This window comes from Primulina tabacum, chromosome 5, assembly GCF_025594145.1.
Source record: "Primulina tabacum isolate GXHZ01 chromosome 5, ASM2559414v2, whole genome shotgun sequence".
NCBI classification, from domain to species: Eukaryota; Viridiplantae; Streptophyta; class Magnoliopsida; order Lamiales; family Gesneriaceae; genus Primulina; species Primulina tabacum.
The window spans coordinates 15,307,033-15,326,486 of record NC_134554.1 but is presented as its reverse complement, the minus strand read 5'-3'; the positions used below and the strand labels follow the sequence as shown (position 1 = coordinate 15,326,486).

At 33.6% G+C, this 19,454-nt stretch overlaps 2 protein-coding genes across 2 annotated transcripts; one reads left to right on the top strand and one right to left on the bottom strand.

Moving 5' to 3' along the window:
* Positions 1-4,497: 4,497 nt before the first annotated feature.
* Positions 4,498-10,522, bottom strand: LOC142546996 (phytochrome A-like). The gene is given in 6 exon segments (XM_075655019.1): positions 4,498-5,014; positions 5,910-6,200; positions 6,307-7,123; positions 7,236-9,103; positions 9,105-9,288; positions 10,195-10,522. Coding segments are annotated over 5 exon segments (3,366 nt in total). The 5' UTR covers positions 9,287-9,288; positions 10,195-10,522; the 3' UTR covers positions 4,498-4,806.
* Positions 10,523-15,604: 5,082 nt separating this feature from the next.
* Positions 15,605-16,126, top strand: LOC142544172 (putative disease resistance protein At1g61190). Its single transcript, XM_075651236.1, has one exon. It carries the CDS (start codon positions 15,605-15,607, stop codon positions 16,124-16,126), a length of 522 nt encoding a protein of 173 aa, XP_075507351.1.
* Positions 16,127-19,454: the final 3,328 nt, after the last annotated feature.

Sequence of the window (19,454 nt, the reverse complement as noted above, 5' to 3'; positions counted from 1 at the left end):
AGATAAGAGAGGAGCCAAAATTTTCTGACTTCTTTTTGTTTAAATTAGACATCACAATTTCTTGCAATCGAATCGGAAGCGGGGAACATGCAAATTGATTTGTACAAGATAAATATAAACAAATATGGTTGAAAAATAGAAAAAATAGCCTCTAAAAAAAGTTTGATCGATCAAGTGAACGTTTGATCAACTACCATATGTTTGAATATCTATATTGATTTCGGACGAGCTCACCCAAAGATGTAGCCAGAAAATATTTTGATCTTGGTCTGAATGAATCAATAAACAACATTAAATAATATAAATCAAATATTTAAAAATTAACTATTAATATTACAGAGTGATACAAACCAGATATAAACTACTGAAGATGTGCCTGCGGTTTTTTATTGAGTAGAACTCATCAATTATTGAATCAATGTCTATCCTTGCATTAAACTCTCTTTTAATGTAGACAATCATAGAATTTGTCAATAACTCTTCATCCATCTTATTCCGGAGAGATGTTTTAAGAAGTTTCATAGTTGAGAATGATCGTTATGTTGTCGCAGTAGAAACATGGAGCGTTAAAACAAGACGAATCGGTCTGTCAATTAAGTGATAATGATGTGCCTTTTCAGTCTCGAGTAATCATCGACATAATTCAGAAATAATACACATATTATGAAACTTTTCATGATGAATTATATCAAACTTATAATGACCAAATTGACTTATCAGATAATGTAGTTCTTGTTTATTTAAATCACTATGATATAATTTATCTGCAAGATTGTAAATATCATCAGCATTAAACAACTTAAGGTTGTCTCGAGGTTCCAAAGCAGAGCTAAGTCTAAGAAGTCCTACAGCCCCATCATTGAATCTGCTATTGAGTTCTCCCACTTGAAATATATTATCGCATTAAATACAGCAAAACGGTAATGATGTTCAAATGTAATAGAATCTCTTTGCTGGCACGAACGTCATGTAGCATATCTATACCAAGTATTCATATCTGGCATCTCAATACTATTATTTTCACAAACTGATTGCACTATCATTAGAAGAATATCATAACCTTCTAGTCTCAGAGTATGAAGAAAATTTTTGGTGGTTGAGACAAAATCTACTACATTAAAATGTCCAAAGACTTCTCTTGCGAAGCTCAACAAAGCAAATTTGTGATCCCCATAATCTTATGCATTAAACATATGATAAATATGAAATCAAATGAACTCAATGCAATCAAAGAACCTAAAGCTTCCCCTCGTATAGAATTTGAAGATGCTTCATCCATCATCTCAAGCATAATAATCACAGAGTTGTACATATCTATCATACTGCAAATCGACTCGAAATGAGAACTCCAACTCGTCTTTCCAGCTCGTTGCAAAGTACCAATCTGATTAAGGCCAGTACATGTGTCGCAAAAAAATGAGAAGTGAAATGATTAATGAGAAATAAAATGAGAACTCAATTTTATTAATAAGAAATCATATGATTAAGGTTAATACATGTCTCGCGAATACCAGTAGCTACCATAGTTGCAATTTCAATAGCTTGGACAGATTGCAACTCAGTGTGACGTTTTGGAGATGCCTTAATAAGATTACAAATAGAATTCGGCGTTTGGTCCTACTATAGGTAGCTATCCCACTCTCGAACCCAAACAATGTCCGCCTTCTCGTACCTTTGTTTATCAATCGGTAATAAGCAACGATCAGCCAACCATTTCCTTCCCCTGGGTTAGGAAGTCCCTAAGAAGTAGTGCTTTCCTCTTTCGTTTTAGAAGCATAGTGCTTACAGTTTGAATAGGAGAAATTTTGAAAAAAATAGTCAAAGAGAAATCTCTTTTTTAGCAGCAGCCACCAATGCTAATTGAAGTCTATGCGCAAAATAATGAACATAATATGCTTGAGGAGAATCCCTCAGAAAAAGAGCATGTATTATGTTCCATGAGCCACACATATTGCTAGCTCCATCGTATCATTGACACCGAATATCTTTCATATGCAAATCATGTCGACCAAGCACATTACATTTTTTTTAAGTGTTACCGCAGTGGTGTCAGAAACATGCACAATATCAATGAAACGCTCCATTAAGAACATTCACGATCAACAAATCTCAACACAATAGACATATGTTCTTTGTCCGATATGTCTTTAGCCTTATCAATCAAAAGACAAAATTTTGCACTTCCAACCTCTTCACGTATTTTCTTTCTCACTCTCTCAGCTAGAATATGCAAAATTTCTTTTTGAATATCTGGTGATGTATACTTTGCATTTTTTTATGCTTTTTCTAATACAACATTATTAATGTTAACATCCATTTTTCTCATAAGCTTTATCATCTCTATAAGATTATCTTGATTTTGGAATATGAAGATTCATCATTTCTTCTCAATGTACACCGTTGCAAGAAAAGCCAACGAATGCATTCAATTATGGGTGTAAGCCTCAAACGGTTTCTCTTCACTTCTTCTAATGTTTGTGCATTCATCACTTTATCAATAGGACCACTTACATTCATCAAAACACTCATAGATTCCACGGCACTGTTATGTGGTGAAGTGGGACTTCCTTTATGCATCAATAAAACACATATTTCCCCATCATTAACTCTTTTCCAACCTCTAAAGTCATCAATTGTAAATGCGGCATAACGAGCCTCTTTTCCTTGGAATAGGAAACACAGGAAGCAAAATGCCGCATCTTTATTTAGAGAGTACTCAAACCAAGGAAATTGCTCAAACCAACCTTTTTGAAATCGTCGGTATTGTTCTCCTAATTTAGTTCACGGATACTCCATAACATGTTGATATGGCCCCCTTAAGATATATGCTCGTCTGATTGCATCTGTTTCATTGACAGGACATTGCTAAATTGGAGTACGCATGGCCGGATCTAGTTGAACATAACCACTAACATCACTATCAACTCTTTGATACTTGACCGGATGTTGTTCATCATGGTTTGAGATCTCATCATTAGTTGGAGAATGCTCATCTCTAGTCGATGTACTAGCTTTAGGTTTAAAATATGAAAACATATTTTTCTTCTTGCCTCCTTGAACTTCCATTGAAAAATCAACATATTATATACAACAAACGAGAAAGGACCAATAAAAATCTACAAATTGATAACAAAGGGATGAACAACTCAAAATTGATATAAAATGAATACATGACACTGATAATGGATACTTAAAATCCAGTTTCTGTCAAGGGAAAGAAAATGGAAGATCTAGTAAGCAATAATCATCAGCACATTAAATTAACCAAAAATAAATAGATCATGAAACCGCGTAGAAGTATAAATGTATGATCATTAGGTTAGGCAACCACACAAGGCAAAATTTCATTTTAAAAAATTTTCATTTGAGCTCTTAAAGGAAATACTCCAAGCAAAATTATGTGAGTTGCTCCTATCTATTGGCTACAATAATTTGACTTGAAACTAATGATCACACTTAACTTTCAAGAAGCAAAACGAACAAAAGTAAAACATGGTAATTGGTAGCTAAGATAAAAGTTGACCATAACAAAATCATTATATAGTAATAAGATCAAAAAACCATAAACGAGCAAAATTCCTCAACCCGTCTCTAACATACGGTTTACAAAAGCATCCCTAGAATTGAAAGGACGATTCAAAATACAATTACAAGATTGCACTGCCACAAAATTGTAAAACAGAACCACATTAGTATAATCGAAATTTCGAAAACAAAATCAACGATATAGACAAATAACACAAAAAAATCAACCAGCACATAAATGAAGCTCAGTGTACAAAAACTTTGAAAACGATTCCTTTAATAATTCACGCTATTATTTTTATTGTCGTGTGAAAGACACTGACTAAACGGACACCCACCTTAAAGATCCGTTTGTTGGAGATGAAAATGATGAAATTTGAAGCTTTTTGTGCAGATAAAAGCGAAAGAAGATCGATGACAAAAGCTCTTCCCTTTACATATTGGCAAACGGATATGAAAAGCCCTCACAGAAATGAGATACAAAAATGGGCTCAAAAAATTTAATAAGTTAAAAAGACAAAGCTACAACTTAATAAAATGAAATTCAATCTATACTACTACTTTAACCAAAAAATATAGCCTGTGATGGAGCCAAACCCCCGTCTTTGGGGTAGCTCTGTACCTGAACTCACCTAATACGGTTTATCTGACTAATCTGAGTTGCTAATGTATACTTCATTACCACCATAGCCTCTAGAATTAACATCATTTGGTCAGATATTGGTGTGGCAAGCGTTGATGCTGAGAACTACCCGTGAATTGGGGGAGGATCGGTGGCAGACCGCACAGGAGAGAGCGTTGATGAGAGTTAATTTCTCAGTTTCTCCTTGAACGGCTATAATCTCATGAATTTTCCCTCCTATTGCTATGAATATGCATCAGGGTGTTGGGTTTGCTTGTTTCGGCAGCATGGTTTACCGAAACAGTTGTGGATGCTACTGTTCTGATTTTATTGGAACTTCAAAAAGTTGGAAATAAGACATCCAAAACTATGATGTCGTCCCTGTGAGATACCAATCAAAACCCCCTATACTACCTTATAACATAGTTTAAACTGTACATAGGACGAGCGCCACAGGCAGCAAGTTACAAAATGAGCAGAAAGGACACAAATGAAGCCACGTCACATCTACTCCTCCAAAAGAAAATCCAGCTCATACAAGAAACCTGCATATTTACAGCACAGAACAACATGCTCCTGCTGGCAAAACAAGAAACCAAATAGAAAACCCTGTGTAGCTAGAAACTTCTTCTCTGGACTAAAAGGAACCAAAGAAACAGTCACGTTCGGTTGTTTGAGATTGCGAGTTCAACGGATATAATGAAAGTGGATCTTTCCGCCTCCCTTAAATACTGAACCTCACCATTCATAAGCTTCACCAGTTTGCGGCTGATAAAAAGGCTGATTCCTTCTTCAGATGGTTCCTGTTCATCACCAAACATTTGGTTCAACAATCCTTGAGGCACTCCTCCGCCACTATGTGTTATCCTACATAACATCATTATACAGAACATAAGAAAAAAGAAAATCGTCAATGATCCCTTGATCCAGTAGCAAAAGTGAGGCCCAAGATCCAAGAGGTCCGGAGTTAGAATCCCAATTGTGCGGGTTGTTTAGTTGGATTAGCTAGATAAATCCCCCGTTATATATATTTATAAAAAAAAACCTACAGACTTATGGTCCAACAATAACCCAAGTTCCATCTATGTCAAGCGAAACTTATGCCCCAATTATTTTACAGAAATTAAACAAATATTTTTTAAAAAAATAACCGGATCATGTATGACATTGACATACCTTAATTCATGCTTAAAAATGAAAAATCCATGAGAAAAACATGAAACCATCAAATCAGAAAGGACATAGAGTGGACGGAAAAAGGATTTGCTGTAGTTTTGCCATATTTAATCATTTTGGAAAATGAGCATTTAGAGTAAAATCAGTAAGCGCCATGTTCCTTGCAAATTCATTTCTAAAAATTTTAAGCGCCGAGTTAAAAAGATTCAAGTGTATGCTCACTGAAGATTTTCTTATCTATTATTTTCTTAAGAAAACAAAGTAAAGCATTTACTCATTCGAATACTAAGCTAAACAGAGTATTCATCATTCCTTGGCACAGACCTTTTGGAGAAAAGGAAGACCATTAAAACCGAGAACACAGGGGCATTAGCAAGCATTTTAATGCAGTTAAGGAAGCAAAAGGTTCACAAATGTAAAACTTACAAGCTTCTATAAGGAAAACTTTAGTCTAGAAAAGGCTATGTTAATCAGAAATTGAACATAAGCTGGCTAACTTATAAATGGCTCTAGCACTCGGCAGATCAGTAAACGAATGCTTCACCAATAATATCGCCATAAAAAATGGAAATACTTGTGATCGCACCTGAATTCTACATGGCCAAGCTGAACAGATTCCCCTATAGAATCTTTTTTCAAAGAAGCTGCAACACCAAGCTGGCCTTCACTCGGAATGAAAGTAACTGACACGAGCAAGAAAGCCGCTAGGACTTGCTGAAGCCTCACACTGTCTCCATATAGTGTTTCATTTGAGAGATTTGGAGCTAAATTATCAGCTATTTTCACACCCTTTCCGTTGCTCTTCATCATGACTTGACTGATGGAAGCTATCAACACCTCATGCAGCTTAAACTCTACCATCTCCAAATCCATGTACCTGACAGGATAGTGAAGAAATTCAATGAAAAAACATCCATTTTATCAGTGCTCTGAATTCAAAATTGAAAAAAGGGGGGAAAATCCCCTAAACAGTTTCGCTTTACCCTTCAATTATATGATCAAGATCCGTGTCATCGAGAATTTTATTTAGCTGCCGTTGGCAATGAACACTAGTGCGAATAAGGCTTTTCTGCTCATCATCGAGGACAGTTCCTTCCATCATCTTTTGTGAAAATATAATTCCAGATAGAGGATTCTTAATCTCCCTTCTAATATATGCTAAGAGCCTCAATCTCTTCACTGACGTTTGTTCTGTTAAGCGTTGAATGTGAAGTGCTTGCTGGAGTTCTGGACTAGCCAGCTGCAGGAAGCAGAAGACGCCAGTTGCTTCGCCATCTCCATCCAACTTTTTGATTGCACTAAGTAGACATTCCACATACTTCCCACTCCTCGAGAAAAATCCAAATGGTACCTTTTCAGATTCTTGGCCAACTGCAGCATTGTTGAGTACAATACCAAGGTTCACATAAGCCTCTTGATTCTTGAATCGGCAACAAGCTATGTGGGTTCCAAAGACCTCACCCAGAAGCATTTTATTGATCACAGAGTCTCTAGGCCATCCGGTTAATTTAGTCATGGCTGTATTCCACTCGGAACACCAGCCAAATTCATCCGAGCCAAATATAGGTGGGATAAGTGGACTAGGATTTTGTACTATAGCTCTGTAATCTCCTTCAATTCTTGTGAATTTGTCCAACATACTTTTCTGAGCAGTTATATCCTGAGCAATAAAGCAGACTCCCACAACATTTTCTCGTACATCTCTGCTTGCACAAGCGTTTACAACTAAGCTGATTGGACCAGACTCTCTCCTTGACCCGTGCGTTTTGATCTCAAACTGAACATTTCGTTCTTCGTTGCCTGACGAGAATAAAAATAGGTTTATATTTTGCTTACACGTTATCTTACATGCATGCATATATTATACTTCAAAATTGAAGAGATGTGTTCGTCATTGTTTCAAAATCCATACCTTGAAGTGCCAACTCCAACATCTTACTCACTGCATCAGCTGAAGAATCTTCTACCAGTGCAAGAAAATGCCTGCCAATTGCTTCGTCAACAGGAAAACCGGTTATATCAGCAATTTTTGTATTCCATCCATTAACCCGCCCATCCACATCAACTGCCAAGATAGGCACAGATGCAGTTTCAATCAGTCGGACCATCTCAGATGTCACTGCTTCAAGCTCTTGCATTCCATCAATTCGCATGTCATTAAGTCTCGTATGAATTGCCATTGTGTTCAAATTTGTAGCCTCGGTATCTTTGAATGCATTTCGTAGAATGAGCTGCAAAGAGTGGATGGCATCCATCTCGTAGTCCTTCCAAGGTAAACTCCGTTCCTTGACAACCTCTAAGAATGCACTAAAAGATGACCTTGGATGCAACTTCCTGCCGTCATCCTCTGCATATGGTTCATTCCTGGCTCCACCCCAACGAATTTCTGCAGCAGTGTGCGACCTGAACCAGAAAAGCCAGTCCTTATCAGTTATCTTGACAGCCGCCATTCCACAGATAGTGTCGCTAACAGCAAGCGCTCCGGGAAAATTGGCATCGTGTAAGCTATCTGTACTCAAACCTGTGGAATCTCGATGATACTCATCTAGCCAAGAAACTATGTCGCGAATCTGAGAGTCATTTGGAGTTAATCCCAGGCTATAATTTTGATTCTTGTATAGTAGAGCAGCACCATCACATTTCACGAGATCCATTATGTTCGGGCTTTGTGAAACGATACCTAAAGGGGCATCTCGCAACAGCATATCACACAAGAGGGTCTGAGTACGCAGAATATTCTTCTCAAGCATCTGATTTTCCAATTCTAATTCTTTGTTGACATGAATGGAGAACACCTGGGCAAGAAATTCGCATGCATAACGGAGAGGGAAAGGGATGAATCTTGGGGTTATGTGATGGCAAACCACTAGTCCCCAAAGCCTTTTTTCCTTTCGTGGCTGTGAGGAATTGGAGCTTTCTTCGACTTCCTCATTAACAACTATCGACATTACCAATGATGCAATCGAATTCATGTTTTCCATGTATTGTGAATGGCAACCGTGAGGAGCTCTGAGTGTCGAACCACATAATGTTAGATCGAAAGGAAGCTTCTCGTCTTGAAGAACCTTTACAGGATTTGCTCTACAGTCGCAGATCATCCTGACCTTATTCTTCATGAATAAAAATCGGGCAGCTTGAGGGATATCTGTGGCAGGATAATGCAAGCCCAAATAAGGCTCAAGCCCAGGCTTCATGACCTCGGTGTACACCTCCCCATGATCATCATCATGAAACTTGTACATCATCACCCGGTCATAACCCGTGAGTTCAAAAACTTCTTGCACCATTGTATCACAGAGCCTTTCCATGTTCCCACTAGGTAATGACTGCAATCTCGTAATGGCTTTGGCAGCAAGCTTATAAGATTGTAAGGCACCAGCAGCAGTCATTGGAACCTCGTGACTATTTACAGGCTCGAAGTCGATAATAAAACTGCCTGTAACTCTGTGGATGATAGCATAAAACGGCTTTCCAGAAGTTTTGCAATGAACCAAGATGGGGTTTAACAGAGAAACCTCACCAAATCCTAATGCCTTGTGCAAAGCAGTAGCGCTAGGAGTAGTGAAAATGGTTTTGATATCAGTTCCGATGCCAAGTATTGGGTGCTCTCCGACACTCGGAACAGCATGACTCACCATTGTAAGCATTTCAGGAGCATTGTCACTGTAGGCAATCACAAGGAATGACTTGTCATCAAGCGCCAACAAACACCCAAATGGCTGAATCAGCTTTCCTTTCTGTATTTGATGGAGGTAAGCCGTAGTAATTTTGTCAGGCCTAGGCCCCCGATCTAACTCGGGCAGCACTTGTTGTACGCACTGAGCTTGAATAGTCAAATAAACTACCTGATTTCTCAAAGTCTCTGTGAATTTTGGCATCTATTGAGGTTTGAGCAATCATCCTAGTGCTATGTCTTGATCTTGAAGAGCTTGTAGAAGATTGACCAGGTTGTGAAGACGTCATGTCTACCAATAACATAACAAGAGAATGAAATGGCAAATACAAATCAATAGAATCACAATTATGAAGAACGAACTAACTGCTTCAATTATGCACTAAAAAGTTACATCAGCAATAGAATTATCTCTTGCATTTCAGCCTTTGTCATTACATTCCAGCCTAGAGTTTCGAACTTCCCTTATTTATATACGGCCTATAGAGCCAGCAAACATACTTTGAAAAGCCACATTACATCATCCAAATATTATTAAAACATTCTAGCAGTCGTCCACAGGAGGAGAACTTAAACAATGAACAAGATACTATTAAGCCACATCAAACTTTCTGCTACATTCGATTGACGGACCAAGTGGCTTAGCGTGCGTTTCTTGTGGCCTTTAGAGTGGATCTCAGCTATTTCTGTACACCAAATACCCAGCTTAACTTATATACAGATCTACTTTCCATTCATGACAACACATCATTCACAATAGATGTTTACACCTCCAAACTAATAAACTGCAAACATCTCACTCACGTACTTTCAAATAACAAAAATCACATCACACAAATTTTCGAACACCTTACGTTCAAAAAGTAAACGTTTCAGATAACAAAAAAGATCACACCTTCTTCAATAAACTTATACCAAGCCATAACCATTCAAAAACCACTCTCAAAATTTAAATTATTCCCTCGAATCAAGAATCCACTTTCCAACAACTAGCATTCAAGATGAATTTTCAAAGCAAAAATATCAGGGGAAAACACAGTCAGCTACTAAATCCTATATCTATTGTACAAGAAAGTCAAAACATCATATTTCTGCATCAAAAAATTATCCAGCCATTCTCATCTAATGAAGAAGAAATTCGTGAAGAGAGCAGTAAGACACAGTGCAAATAAAACTGGGAAAATGTTTCGAAGTAAACCTTTAGTGCAACTTGCAGATTCCCAACAACGGAGCTCAGGTCTTGCAAGAAAGAAAGAAAGAAAAAAAGAAACCTTGTAACGGTGGAATAAGAAACCAACTGAAGCGCAACAAATTTAGAAGTCCCAGTCCGGTCAACCGAATCTTAATCCCGCCGAACAAGGAACCTCGCGCCCCTGCTCAAGGAGCCCACTGCCCACCCACCCATTTACATTAAACAAACATTTTTTCGTCACAAAAATCCCCGACACACTTTCCAATGGTGGAACAGTGTATGTATGACTAGGTACACTTCCCCGAAGTGGACGGCTGTTAAAAGGGTCGAGTTTTACGTATATCCTTATTCTCATCATAGAATTGATCAAATTGTGACAAAAACTTGAATAGTTGGGAATTCATTCCAAAAATAGTTTAAATTTTGTCAGTCAACCTCAACCAAATTGTGAATATTTTAATCTATACTATGATATGTATAAAGGGATATGTTTATCACTAATTATTTCATTCGGGCATGTCCTGTTTTTTTTCCGAATGACACACTGATTAGTGATTTTCGGAAGGATATTCCACTAGTTTACAATTTTCTTGCAATTGTAAATTTTTGCGATTTTTGGGCTTCTTCTATTTTTTTTTTGGGAACATCTGCTGTGTTTTGGAGATTTTTTTTTACCATAAGTATGATTTAAGTCTATTTTTTGAGCTAAAATTTCATAGTTAGTTTTATTGTGATGAATTCTTTACTCAACGGTTAGTGTTATTAATGGGAATGCGGATATAGGCGAAATGGCAGCAGTTGAGTTTCTCGAAATATGATGTTTGCAGATCTATATGATTCTATTTATGCGAGAAAAGAAGTCAAGCCGATTTCCAGAACCGATTTAACCGATTTTATTTTCGAATAACCGAACCGATCGAAAAATTCATAGAAACTGAATTAACCGAACCGATTTTCAAATCGGTTATTTCGGTTATATTTTTTTAAAAAATGCAAATTTTAATAAAAAAAAAAAAAACAATGGAGAACTTATAAATAACAAAAAACATTGAACAAAAAATATCAATAACAAATAAAAATATTGAAAATAAAATCATTGAATGAATTAGTTTCCTTCTCTTTCTAATGCATTTTTAATACCCATATACAATTTAAATTAATATATATACTAATTCGGTTTAACCGAATTTTTCAAATTTAAACCGAAACCGAACCAAATTAACCGATTTTTTAAAATTTCAAAACCGAACTTTCGAATTAATTCGGTTCAGTCGGTTAATTCGGTTTAACCGAAATAAAACAAAAAAATAATTTTTTTTAAAAAAAATAGATACAGGCATAAGTGAGCTCGACTCTAACTCCTCCGAAACCGAACCTTGATCAAATTTAAAAATTGACACAAGGCCTTGAAAGCAAGATTTCGAATTCCAACATCGTAAATGTAAAAAGATAATTAACTTTCTCGATAGCGTATATATATATATATGATCTTATCTGAGTTCGAATTAATTAAAACCCAATAAAATTTAGAAACTGAGGGTTTCAACAAAAACAAAAACAAAACAAAAACAAAAACAAATTAATAATAATTTATTATTAAACCAACTATGTCCATGTGGAATCACATCTTTATACATTAATTTATGCCATGATTCTCATGTGTCGAGCGGTCCTACATGCAAAATAAATTAAATTATCGGCGAGAAAAAGTTGCTTCCACTTTGGCCATTAGTGCCTTAATATATTGTCATTATTCTTAATAAAATGGAAAAAGAAAGAACTTTGTTTGAGGAATAATTATTTTTATTTTTTTCAAGAGTTAGTGGTTGGAAGACATGGGAGGAAATTATGTCTTTAATATTATAGTAATTTGCATCGAAAATATCAACCTAACTGATCACTCATTATAATACTTCATGAATAATCAAATTTACTATTATTTGATTATATTAAAATATTTTTTCATGATTTGGATCGGCTTGGAGATCTGTTTTACAAAATTAACGCGAGAGATTATCTCACATAAGTTTTTTTAATTTTTGAATACTTGATGAACTTGAATATTTTTAAAGATTATTTATTGGAACTTTTCAATTAACTTGAAATTTAAAGTTTCCCAATTGACTGACGATATCTTATGTTTATGAATACATAAAAACTAATGTGAGACGTTTTCATTGGTCAATTTTGTAAGACGAATCTTCAACTCAGTCCGATTCATGAAAAATATTATTTTTATACTACAAATATTGTTTTTCATATAAATATGAATCGATTTGATATGTCTCACGTAAAAATATAAAAAACCTACTAAAGAACAAAAAAAAAAAAACTATTCAAGTTCACTTTGCATCATTATTCTTTCTTTTTGGAGTGGAAGCCTCAATCAATTTTCTTTGGTCCACTAGTAATTCCATGTAACTAATTGTTGATCCATGCAAGTATATAATATAATAATTCACCCATCCAATTCTTACCATTATTGTAAAGTATTTTTATTCAAAATTAAAGATATATATTGGGAAAATTTTACTGGATCGATCCTAATTATAACAAATTAGTGCTGAAATTTGAAACCATTATACTGAAAAACTGGATTTGGATTTTCTCCTAATAAATATTCATAAAATTTTCTTCTTGTTTTCCCCCATTGATGATTAATGAGAAAGAATAGGAAGTCCCCATTGACAAGAGAAGATAATTCCAGGATAAGCTTCATCCATATTCATCAATCTTTTGACAAAATCACCACAAATCTTGCTGCCAATCTTTCTTGAAAAAACAAAAGTGAAGGAGAATGGCTTCCAATTCAACTTCCTATGCCTTGACAGCTTCACCCCTCTGATTCTTCCTTTCAATTTCTTCATCCAGCACGGCCTTGTACGCGCGGGCTTCTCATGATCGACGACACGGATCCTCTCGCATCTTCCTCTCCAACGTACCTCGAACGTCTCTTGGAATTCCATCGGCGCGATACTCTAGCTAGTTCTTGAAGGGTCATTCTTGCATATAAAAACAATGAGTTTATATATATATGCGGTGTGTGATTGAGCATACTTCAGAAGTTTGATCAATTATTAATGGAAAAAGATGGAATTTGCCAGAGTTTGGATTCCTTTTCACATGGCCAACATCATCTCCTGGACCAAAAAATAAGTTGTATTCAGGGGTCAATGAAAAATAAACAAGTACTAAATTGGTTTTCTACTTCAAAATGCATATCATATTCTATCCTCTTATAATATATACCCCTTATCAAATATGAATTTTCAAATTTAGAATTTCGTTCTTCAGTTCTATAAACGTTCATCTTATGATAGTTTCTTTATGGGATATATATATATATATATATATATATATATATATAACACAGCACTGCTAGCGACAAACAAGAATATATGTCCGAAATGTTCGAGTTGGTAGAGTAGTTGGACTCTTGACTAAAAATAGAAGTTTGATTTCTCCTACCAACATCTATTTGGAAGAGATCATCGCCACAAAATTTGTCCAACTCGCAATGTCTACGATTGTGAGGTCCGGATTTAGGTGAAGGCAACCAACTGGACGTACATTCTATGACTAATTATTTCATATTTAATATAATTTCAAAATTTAACTCGAATCTTTTAGTGAGGCCGACTGCAGGATATCTTTGACATGTGCGATCGATGATTAACATAAATCGGCTTGTTTGTATGCATTACATCGCAAAGATTATTTTGGATCATATTGTTAATTCCAATTTGACAGATGTTGGTCAAATATAAATATGGATTTTTTGGTATATTTTGTCCATTAATTAGCTATGGATTAATTTACATTTAATTTCTCAAATTCTACTGATCCACACACTAATTTAAAGTAGCACCAGACAAACATAGATTAGATGCCTTGTAATAAATACGCAACCAAATGATAAATACAAAAGCTTGTGTGAGACGGTCTCACAGATCGTATTTTGTGAGACGGATATCTTATTTGGGTCATCCATGAAAAAGTATTACTTGTTATTGTGAATATCGGTAGGGTTGACTCGTCTCACAGATAAAAATTCATGAGATCACATCATAAGAGACCTACTCTTTAAATAATACCAACAGTCCACGTACTCATGCAAATATATTTTTTAACTGAATTAATTTGGAAGGTATATTATCCCATTTCAACTGAATTAATTGTTTACTTGAACATTTTATTTTAGAATATTTTATAAATTTATTGCATATGCTTGATATTTTTTTTGGCAGATAAGGGAAAAATTACTTAAAAGTTTTACGAGGAGAATTTTTATGTTCAAAGAACTGAGAATTGAGAATTATTCTCCTAAGTTATATGCTTTTTGGGGCAAGGAATATTTTATATTTCATCTGAATATTACAAGAAAATATGACAATGATGTTTTTGGTTAGTACGTAGAAATACAATAATTATGTTTTTTGTTCTTATTTTCTTTTTTTGTTTTTGTTTAATTTCATAACGCTACCTCGTGTGATGGTCTCACCCCTTGTCGGATTAGCCGGTTTCTCGGGTTCGATCCCCCCTCCCCGCAGCGTATGTTGTAATTAAAAAAAAAAACGCTCCCTCATAAACAAAAGATAGTAAATAATTACTTTATTTTTAAACGAAAACAAGTGTTTGTTTTGGAAAAAAACCAAAAAAATCTTATAAAAATTACTGAAACGAGTACTATTACATAATATTTTTGTTATGTATCTTGACTTTTAATTAAATATCTTTTTTTACTATGTGTAATATAATTAAAATGCTAACCTAAATTAAAATAAATTAAATCTGTGCATATATAATCAAATACAGATGATAATATATATATAATACATGGAAAATTTGTTGGATTATCATAAAGATCAGCAAGATAACAAATAATAATAATAATAATAATAATAATAATAAAAATAATAATAATAATAATAATAATAATAAATGTTATTATTTTCTATATTTGTTTTTCGTTTTACCATTACACCAATGGGCCATGATCAACAATTTATAGAAGTTTTTGTTTCAATTTTATTTTTACATACTATTTTATCGTTGACTATTCAATTGAAAGTGGCAGCCAATGTGATCTGGTCGACTTCCATTGCTCTTCATCTGCTGCCATTTGTGTTGTGCTGCTCCGAATCTGGTGATAACTTTTCATTGCTATGGGATTGAGAGTAAAATTAGAATTCTTGAAAGTGACATTCATGGTCTAGAAAAACGAGCAGCTGATGTGCATACCACGTTGCATGAAGAAGAAGTCCACACTGGTTGAAAAAGAAAGAGAGAAGTTAAAGATTGGCTAGAGAAAGTGGCTGTAAAGAAAAGAGAATTTGACAGCTTGAACCGACAATTACAGCAAACGAGATTTTATAACTTTAATTCCTGTCTACATCTGGGAAGCCTTATCAAGGAGATGCAGTTGGAGGTTGATAAACTTGTTGAATGTGGTAAATTTGCTGAGGGGCTTTTTCTTGAAGTTTGCAAGACGAAGGCAAGGAAATTGGTGACCGCAGAATGGAGAGGCCAACGAGCTTTAGAACAAAATTTAAAGACTGTTTGGAGGTGGTTAATGATGACGGTGACTTACAAATTGGCATATAATGGAATGGGAGGAGTCGGTAAAACAATACTAGCAATGCATATTCACGACAAACTCCTGAGCGATCCTACATTCAACGGTTATGTGTATTGGATAGATGTCTCACAAAACTCCAGCGTTCGAAAATTGCAGAATGACATTGCCCATGTTCTGGACATAGATCTCTCAAATGAAGATAACGAAAGTCATAGAGCTGCACGATTGTTTGAGGCACTAAAGAGGAGGATTAGATTTGTGATGATCTTGGATGATGCGTGGAAGAATTTTGAGATTGAGAAGACAGGAATTTCACTTGGAACAGATGGAAGCAAGTTGCTGATAACTAGTAGTGGGTAGATGTTTGTGATAGAATTGTAAGAAATATGACGGCCAAGAAGCCTACCATTGTTTGACAAACACCCTCGACTTAGAAAAATTGAGATGCGTAAACAATTTTTCTTTTGACTCTCGGCTCCCACAATTAACTCATTGATGGTATGAGACGCCTATATATACCAGCGTTTGAGGTCCCTAAACATACAATCTCATACAGAATAATACACCATCTATAGAGAGATTGGAGTGTTTAGAAGGCTTCAATCGGAGGAAAATCAGAATACTTAAAGATGATTCAATGGCCGGAGGTAACGCTCAATTTAGCTTCCGCATATTTGTTTATCATGTTTATATACGTACAAAAACATGATTTTGAGAAAATTTTTATTTTCATTTTCTGAAAATCCGATATCATGAAATTTTGAAAAATTTCTTTCTGAAATTTGTTTAAAAAGCTTGAAGATCGGATATCATAAACTTTAAGAAATTGATTTCTGAAAATTTACAATTTCTTAAAGTTTACGTAAAAATGGAATTTTGGATATCATAATATTAAGAAACTTACCTGAAACTTTTTGTTCTCGCTTGCACCTTGAAGTTCTTCCTTGAAGTCTTGAAAATGATTATTTGTTTCCGAACTTATGATATGAAAATTTTGGTGTAAAAATGAGTTTCTGAAAAATTGATAGTGCATGCTTTGTGTTGAAGACGAAGAGTTTGATATCAAATAATTGCAATCGAATTCAGAAGATAAATGAAATGGTCTTCAGTGCATTGAATGCAAAGACCCACTCATTGAAAACAATTTTGGAAATTGTCGATTGATAAATTGATTTTTTTATTTTTTTAAAAAAATAATAATTAATGCGAGACCCACAATTAATTGATGCGGTACCCACAATTTGATAATTGAATCAAAAAGTGTCGGTAAAATTTTTTTATTATTATTATTTTAATAATAATAATAATAATAAATAAATAATGATTAATGTGTTATTAAGTTATATGTATAATTCGATATACACAGAGCATTTGGTTAAATAATTTGTACACATTAAATTAATTTCAAGTTCGACGTAATTTATAATACATGTTTAGAAATTATTTTTGCATGTTAGATAAAATATCAAATATTATGGATAAATGTTTGATGTGTACATGCAAATTTAATATTATGTTTGCATTTATTCTTGAAATTTAAAATGCAAATAATATTGAAAAATAATTGGTACATCAATATTCACATTATGTTCATATTAAATTATATTAAGTTTTTATAATTTGAAATTAACATATCAAGTAAGATGTGAATATAATAAAATATTTCAGATGTTCACAAATGAACAAATAATCCTTACTTTATCACTACTATGATAAAAGAGAAAAACTGATGAGGAGCCCACATTTTCACGTAAATGTGATATTCACTTTATCACTACTCTGATTGAAGAGAAAAACTGATGAGGAATGTAATTGTTCATATTAAGTAAAAAAAAATGTGAATATAAAGCTATTTAATGAAAAGTTTTGGCTTATAAAGATTCACATAAATGTGAATAAAAATTATAAGGTGACATGAGAAAATATGATCTGGGGGAGTTCTTCATAGATCGGTTTAAATTGACTTGACTTGCCACTGGTCTCCCTGAGGAATGTTGCTCTGACTAGGAGTTAGGAATTTAAAGAGCTTTAGCACTACCTATCATTCCTGGGAGCATTATTAGAAAGTGTTAATTGTGTTACTAAATATTATTATATAAAGATTTAAGTAAAGCCAAAATTTTTGTCTAGTGATCCAAATAATTTTAAATAATTAAGGTTTAGCCACAACACCCTTAATTATGAGAAATTATACATTAAGTCGGTTAAAGATCACATAAATGACATTTATAAAATCAAAATTTATGTCTAGTTATCTGTATAATTTTAAATAATTAAGGTTTAGTGACGTCACCCTTAATTATAAGAAATTATACATTAAGTCGGTTAAAGATCACATAAAGAATATTTATAAAATAAAAATTTATGTCTAGTGAACCGTCTAATTTTAAATAATTAAGGTTTGGCCACATCACCCTTAATTATGCAAAATTATACATTAAGTGGGATGACGATCACATGAAAAACATTTATTAAGAGCATAAATATTTAAAAATTTGTGATTTAAGTTCTTAGTGATTCGTATAATTTTAATTTATTAAAGAATATATATAGCATCTTTAATTGAATTAAAATTATACATTAATTTTTAATCACATTTAATTATAACAAACATAAATTACATAAATTATTCATCATTTTGATAATACTTTGAGATGAATAATTATGAAAAATAAATATTTTATGCATAAAGAATTTAATATCCTAGTGATTCGTATGATTTTAATTAATTAAAGAGTAGCCACAACATCTTTGATTGTTGAATTAAAATTATACATAAATTATGAAGATCACATTTGGTTATAAGAGATATAAATTGAAATTAATTATATTTGAACATTGAAATTTATCCCGCAAGAAATTTCGTTATGTTAAATATAATTAATTAGGATACAATATTGAATTATTTTCTTAATTTATCCACATGGATTAAAAATTGAATATAATTCAATAGTTATATCATAAAGTTGTATGGATATAATTGAATTAAAAATTCAGTCCACAGACAATTTTTATGTCAGTGATTCATATGTAGATCATGATTTACATGGGTAAAACATGACATATGGTTTATTGCTTCATTTAATAACATTAGCTTGTATTCATTAATTTTGCATCATATTGCTATTACTCTGATATTAATTTATTGAGAATGACTTGATTAGTGGGAGTGATCAAATTCAGAATATTGATCATTATGATGCTCATTCATCCACACAAGTTATACGTATTGATTGTTATTCACAACATCCTCCAATTAAAAAGTGTGTTGAAAAATCAATCATAGATTATTGGTCATGATCTTGTAGTTCTTAATGCTCATAAAGATATTGAATGATAAAAGAATTCAATAGCAAGTAATGAAGTCTGAAAGTTGGTTCAATTGCCATTCATTTTTAGATGAGTCTTCAAAACAAATAAAGTCTCATCAGGCAATATCGAACAATATAAAGAATTCTTCTCTAGTGATGATGAATATTTAATATTTCAAGATTAAGAAAACAATATGGATTGAAACATGTCTCACATTAGTGGTATTTCAGGTTTTACAATATTATCTCTTCATTAAGTTTTGTTGAGAATATTGTGGGTCATTATGAATAACAGAAGGTTAATGAGAGTTTAATTATTATCAGAGTAATATAAGTATTTGACCACTAAAAAAACTGCAAAATATTTTGGGATACCT